Source organism: Tarenaya hassleriana, unplaced genomic scaffold, assembly GCF_000463585.1.
Source record: "Tarenaya hassleriana unplaced genomic scaffold, ASM46358v1 Cleome22, whole genome shotgun sequence".
Lineage (NCBI taxonomy): Eukaryota > Viridiplantae > Streptophyta > Magnoliopsida > Brassicales > Cleomaceae > Tarenaya > Tarenaya hassleriana.
The window spans coordinates 2,557,417-2,564,508 of record NW_010965541.1 but is presented as its reverse complement, the minus strand read 5'-3'; the positions used below and the strand labels follow the sequence as shown (position 1 = coordinate 2,564,508).

Genomic DNA, 7,092 nt, shown 5'->3' with positions numbered 1-7,092 from the left:
CCCAAAAAAAAAAACCCTTCTAATAAAGCATGCAAATCTTAGGAATGTCGGTCCACAAAATAATATGTGACATATACCCACAGAGAGGCCGATCCATCTCCTTAATCAAAAGAAGCGTCTGCGTCTAATCAACTCTAAATAATAATAATATTAATAAATAAATAATACAGCGTTTAGTTTGCGAGAGGAACGTGTGAACATATGGGGGGTCGGCTGCTTCATGGATGACTCAGCTAATATACAATGCCTCTTCTGTTTCACCCTATAAATACGCCCTCGAGTTTCCTCTTCATTCTCATCCCTCAAAACTAAATCCATTCTATTAATAAAGAAAAAATATATTATTCTTTGCTTCTGTTTTATAATTATTACAAGACAAGATGAAGAGTTTGTGTTTCGCTGCTCTTGTTCTCCTTCTCTTGCCCGCCCTTTCCTACTGCCAGTCCGGCAACACTCAGGCCACCATTGACGGTTCTACATCAAGTACGTGTGTGTGTGTGTATATATATATCGTAGATGCAAGTTTTATGTTTTCGAATCAAGACATAGTTATGTTATATATATATCACAACAATAGCTATATGTTTTCTGGAAAATAATAAACTTTATTTTTAAAAAAAATTCGCAGTTCAGAAAGCATGCAAATATGGTCAATATGGACTCGATGCAAATGGTGGCAGAGTAACTGGTGTTAATGGTGCTCTCTGGCGTAACGGAGCTGGCTGTGGTGATTGCTATCAGGTTTGTTTTAACTCGCATCAGTATATGAGAGTGATGTTCTCCTTGTTATAAATTTGGTAATGCGGGTTATAATATGATGTGTACGAAGATCTATATGTGCATGCATAGTAATGAACAAATAAATGGTCGTGAGATAACCCAAACTTGAGTGGTCTAGTGGTGAGAGAACATGCAAAGCATGCTTTCATTCTGGGTTCAAACCCAAGGGTGGAGAGAGATATTCACCTGGATTTTTCCGATCCTTTGGGAGATGTAGTCGGGTCAAAAGTCCAGTGAACTTCCTGATTATAAAAAAAAATGGTCGTGAGATATAAATGAATGTGGATGAATATTGAAAATAATGGATACTTGACTTTGACTCAGTTTCCGAGTGCGCGTGTGGTGACTCAGCCCCCAACTATATGAATATGTTATATGTAATATATATATATATATATATAAAGTCTTTGCCCATCGTATATTATATAAAAACTAACATTAAGATCAACCTAGACTTTTAATTGGCAAAGAACAAAGCATGCACAACGGTGTTAATTATGGCGAATTAGACCATTCGTGCAAGTGGAATTATATGCAAAAAAATATATATATTATAATGTAGTTTACATAACAAGATTTATATCATCATTCATCATATAATACCATCATCAATCGCATATATATGTATACATAGCATATCAAGCAATTCAAATTATTACACCGAATTATAATGAACTTGATCATAGTAACCCCTCCCCACCCAAAAAAAAAAACCCTTCTAATAAAGCATGCAAATCTTAGGAATGTCGGTCCACAAAATAATATGTGACATATACCCACAGAGAGGCCGATCCATCTCCTTAATCAAAAGAAGCGTCTGCGTCTAATCAACTCTAAATAATAATAATATTAATAAATAAATAATACAGCGTTTAGTTTGCGAGAGGAACGTGTGAACATATGGGGGGTCGGCTGCTTCATGGATGACTCAGCTAATATACAATGCCTCTTCTGTTTCACCCTATAAATACGCCCTCGAGTTTCCTCTTCATTCTCATCCCTCAAAACTAAATCCATTCTATTAATAAAGAAAAAATATATTATTCTTTGCTTCTGTTTTATAATTATTACAAGACAAGATGAAGAGTTTGTGTTTCGCTGCTCTTGTTCTCCTTCTCTTGCCCGCCCTTTCCTACTGCCAGTCCGGCAACACTCAGGCCACCATTGACGGTTCTACATCAAGTACGTGTGTGTGTGTGTATATATATATCGTAGATGCAAGTTTTATGTTTTCGAATCAAGACATAGTTATGTTATATATATATCACAACAATAGCTATATGTTTTCTGGAAAATAATAAACTTTATTTTTAAAAAAAATTCGCAGTTCAGAAAGCATGCAAATATGGTCAATATGGACTCGATGCAAATGGTGGCAGAGTAACTGGTGTTAATGGTGCTCTCTGGCGTAACGGAGCTGGCTGTGGTGATTGCTATCAGGTTTGTTTTAACTCGCATGCCAAACAAAAATACATACAACCATGAAGAACGTTGTCGTCATGTACAATACTAATAAACCATGCACATGCATGGACGTCACACGTACGTAGGTGATATGCACGAACACGCAGCTGTGTAACAGCCAAGGCGTGACGGTGCTGGCAACGAACCAAGGCGGCAACGATTTCAACATGGTGCCAGCGGCGTTCCGTGCGATGGCTAGGCCAGGGTTGGAGGACCGGCTCGTGTCGTCTGGAATCGTAGGCGTCTCGTACCGGAGGGTGGCATGCCGATTCCCGGGCAGAAACGTCCTCGTCTGGCTCACCGACGACACTCGCCCTTCCCAGTACTTGTCCCTCACCTTGTTGAACGTTGGTGGTGTTAACGACATTTCCCGCATTCAAGTCATGGTAAAAAATGTAGTTTGAACTCTCGGTTTTTGAAATTCGAACCGTTAGAGAATATGGGTTATCCGTTTTTTTCCGGTTTGGATCCTGGTTACGAAAATGAAACATGACTTGTTTGGGGTTAAAACAGGGCGCTGAGGGGAGATGGGTAACGCTGACGCAAGTGGTCGGTGAGGTGTATGCCACGTCGGACATACCGAGTGGATCTCTCTCGGCGAGGGTTATGTTCAGCGGAAGTTCCACGTGGCGTCAAGCCAACAACGTTATTCCCAGGGAGTGGGGCCCAAACCAGAGCTACGACACCAACTTCCAAGTCAGCTAAAATACGACGTCGTAACTTCCTCCGGGCTGGCTAGAAGAAGATCGATGATGTGGACCCTTTCTTTTGTCCGTGTGAAAATATATATACTTGTACCCCAAATCACTTGGGTGGCTTTGGAGTTCGTAATAACCCTTGGCTGTATTTTTAATTCGATGAAGTTTGTGTGAATAAAGTTCTAGCCGCCGGCCTTATTTCTGCCTTTTAGCCTTTTGTCTATGCAAAATATCCAAAACCAATATTTTTTTTTATATGAAGGACCTCTAACTCTACCATTCGAATAGGCTGACTGATCGGCTGCCGATTCTGAATCTGGGTTCTTCTTCTCACTAGTGTTTGTGATTGCGTTTGCATTTCTCCGTGCCATGGCACGTTTCTCAGCTTCTTCAATCTTTTTACATATAAGTTTCTGAGTGGCAGCCATCATCTGCTTCCTTCTCTCCTTGGAGCTGAATCTCCATTATTGATTCTGCCTACATGTCTACTGGTTTGAAGTAATCGTAAGTCCTAGCCTCCTGTCAAGGATGAACATACTAAGAGGTTAGCCATGGCGAGGAGGGTAATGCCAGAGCCCTTTACGCCTATGGACTTGAGATTCGAAATTATCTTAACCCGAATAACACAATACAAGGAGGACTAGAAAGATCATCACATAGATTAAGGAATTCTAGTGTTGTTTTTTGTTCTTCCCTTCAAGCTTCAGTGCTTTTAGAACATTTAACATCCAAAAACTTGAATTTTTTTTCTTTCTAATTTGAACACTCAAGTCTAGAAACCAACACACATGTACCTGCCCCCATAGCACGCGTAGAGACCGCGTTAGCAAAAAATAGTTTTTTTTTATAACTAGGATGGTTACCGAATCTTCAGTCCGACTACATCCACCCTAGATACGGGACCAACTCTTGTATATGGATCATTTTGGTACAGAAATTACATTTTTTCCTACAATAGAATCGAATGCAGAACCTTGAGGATGATTTTGTCACCTCTCAACCACCGACTGTTGGGTGTTAGCAACAAATAGTTACGCACATTGATAAATCATGACGAGAGATGTGCATTTGAAATTTTCAGAAATGGACATGAGAGCAAGAGACTAACCGTTTCTTCTAGCTGCTTGTTAAAATTCCGCATCTCCTCAACCATTTGGCAGACCTCGGACAATATAAGTCTCTCTGGGAGTCTATTTATGTCAGCTTTCTTCTGTTTGTGCCCGAGGAGCAAAGGTGATACTCATTCTCATCAATCAAACCATGGTTATTCTAATATATATTAACTAGGTCGGATATATATATATATATATTCTTTTTTTAACGCGGTACTATGCGAATGTTTGTCTAACAGTATTAATCATACATCGAAGTTATAACTTGTCTAACGTTATTAATCAGACAACTAAATTTGATGCATAGAATCTAATTTCTCAAAGCTTATAGATTTTTTTTTTTGGGGAAATAAGAGTTTCGTGTCCCAACAGGCCGCGAGTGGTGGCCGACAGTATCCGAGATTCTGGACACCACTAGTCAAATTGGTCGCAAACATTGTACTTATATTTTTTGGGATCTAATCGAACCATAAAACTATTAGGGGTACACGTATAATTACATAAAAGTTATGGGGCTAATATGGTGATCACGATTTCTGTTTACTATATTACCTTTTTATTAGGGGATATAAATAATATACCCTTAAAATGCTATCCTTATTTCACACCCTACCTTCCAAAACATAAATCTAAAAAAAAGAAAAACTTAAATGAGTTAAAGACATACATAACTTTGAATTTTAAGGGAAAGACAAAAAGGACCATGTCTTTTCAATTAAAAAAGGACTAAGTTTTTAAGAAATAAAAAAAAAGAAACCCCTCTCTCTCTCTCTCGATAAACTCTCACTCTCCCACTCTCTCTTTTGTTGAATTCTCTCTTTCTTGTATCATTTCGAAAACTCTCTCTCTCTCTTGCGCGATTTCAAAAACCGCTATTTCTCTCTCGGGATTTTCAGAAACTGAAGCGATTTTCCTTACAATTTCGGTATCTCTCTTGCGATTTGTATGAAAAATTAAACACCCATGCATGGATCCAAGAACACATGTGCCTTCTGCTTCGTCTCAGGCCGGTTCATCTTCGTCATCGTCGGACAACGATCTTCCATTAGAAACGGTAGGTTTTTCTGCATATTCTTCTCCGTTTTTAATTTTCTTCTATGACCTGATCCTGGAGTAAAATCATTAAACTTGTTGGATAGTTTGAGATTTCAAAATAGGAATTTAGGGTTTAGGGATTTCGAAATTGAAAATTAGAGTTTTGAGATTTCTAAATATAAAGTGTAACAAATCTAGATTTTAATAATAATAATAAAATTAAATTAAAAATATATATATATTAAGGCTGCGAAAACGTGAAAGTTGCCGTAGTAGTTGGCAACTACCCACCTATATATCTATATACAATATATATGATAATTATTATAATAATGTGTATATATATATATAAAATTGGTCAAATTCTCCTATATAAGGAGAAACACGTCTCGTGAAATGCAGAGAAAGGGAGAGAGAGAGGAGAGAGAGAGAGAGAAGAGAGAGAGAGAGTGAAAAAAAAAGGGAAGAGTAAATTAAAATAATGCAGTAAAAAAAAAAGAAAGATTATAAAAAGTTAGAAAGAAGTTGCCGACTAATCCCGGTGGACACCACTACTAGAAAAAAATCAACCGGCATAACCCTGTGAGTGAATTTGGATGTGATTCGAGAATTTTATTTTTATTGTCTTCGGAGTTTGAATGTGTGTGTAAAATTGTTGATTGATTCGTGTTGCTTGAATATTTATGATTATTTTTTTTTATATCTATGAATTATTGTGTTTAATAATATTCAAAGTCTAGACCAGGTCGGACGGGTTCCACACCGACCAGACTAAGGTTCTAGACAAAGAAACACGAAAAATTCAAATATATATATAAAAAAAAATGAATTGTGAATTTTGGACCGGACGATCTGAATCCAGACCGACCCGTTCCTAAAAAAAAAAGAGGAAGAAAATTTATTTTAAAATAAAAATATATAATGATAATAAAATAATAATTTATCTTATATTTAAATTTTCGCGTTGATTTATTTGAAACCTCAGTCGGGACGGTGTGGGACCCGTCCGACTCGGTCCAGACTTTGAACGTTATTAAAATATTTAAATCAACACAATAATTCATGCATATAGAACAATCATAAATATTCCACGAATACGAATCAATCAACAATTTTACACATATACACACAAACTCCGAAGACAATAAAAATAGAAATTTCGAATCACATCCAAATTCACTCACAGGGTTATGCCGGTTGATTTTTTTCTAGTAGTGGTGTCCACCGGGATTAGTCGGCAACTTCTTTCTAACTTTTTATAATCTTTCTTTTTTTTTTACTGCATTATTTTAATTTACTCTTCCCTTTTTTTTTCACTCTCTCTCTCTCTTCTCTCTCTCTCTCTCCTCTCTCTCTCCCTTTCTCTGCATTTCACGAGACGTGTTTCTCCTTATATAGGAGAATTTGACCAATTTTATATATATATATACACATTATTATAATAATTATCATATATATTGTATATAGATATATAGGTGGGTAGTTGCCAACTACTACGGCAACTTTCACGTTTTCGCAGCCTTAATATATATATATTTTTAATTTAATTTTATTATTATTATTAAAATCTAGATTTGTTACAATCTATCCCCCTTAAATTGAATTCGTCCTCGAATTCAAATTGAACTTAGATAGAGATGTTTACCGAAAAGGTAGGGATAATGATCGCGCATCTCTTTCTCCAATTCCCACGTTGTATCTGTTACTCCCTGACTCCGCCATACGACTTTGACCAATGGTATCTCTTTGTTCCGTAATTTCTTGATCCTATGGTCGACGATCTGTAGCGGCTCATCCCGAAATCGTGTATCGCTGGTGAATTCCAACTCCTGCGGTTGTAACACATGAGAAGGATCTGCAATATATTTTCTCAGCATCGATACGTGGAACACGTCATGGATATTGCCCAGTTCTGGTGGTAGCCCTAGACGATATGCCACAGCTCCCACCTTTTCAATAACTGGATATGGTCCGATGTATCGCGGCTTAAGCTTCCCTGATTG

The 7,092-nt window shown here is 37.3% G+C and overlaps 1 protein-coding gene across 1 annotated transcript; it reads left to right on the top strand.

Annotated features, from left to right (window-relative positions):
• The first annotated feature begins 1,797 nt into the window (after nt 1-1,797).
• On the top strand, nt 1,798-3,144 carry LOC104815121 (expansin-like B1). Its single transcript, XM_010543443.1, has 4 exons — nt 1,798-1,962; nt 2,108-2,220; nt 2,331-2,630; nt 2,758-3,144. Exons 1-4 carry the CDS (start codon nt 1,860-1,862, stop codon nt 2,947-2,949), a joined length of 708 nt encoding a protein of 235 aa, XP_010541745.1. The 5' UTR covers nt 1,798-1,859; the 3' UTR covers nt 2,950-3,144.
• Nucleotides 3,145-7,092: the final 3,948 nt, after the last annotated feature.

Excerpts from the sequence above, each read along its gene's own strand:
- LOC104815121 (XM_010543443.1), top strand. The coding sequence starts at position 1,860 with ATGAAGAGTTTGTGTTTCGCTGCTCTTGTTCTCCTTCTCTTGCCCGCC. Across the intron at positions 2,221-2,330 it reads GCTGTGGTGATTGCTATCAG|GTGATATGCACGAACACGCA; the intron begins GTTTGTTTTAAC and ends ACACGTACGTAG. Across the intron at positions 2,631-2,757 it reads TTTCCCGCATTCAAGTCATG|GGCGCTGAGGGGAGATGGGT; the intron begins GTAAAAAATGTA and ends GGGTTAAAACAG.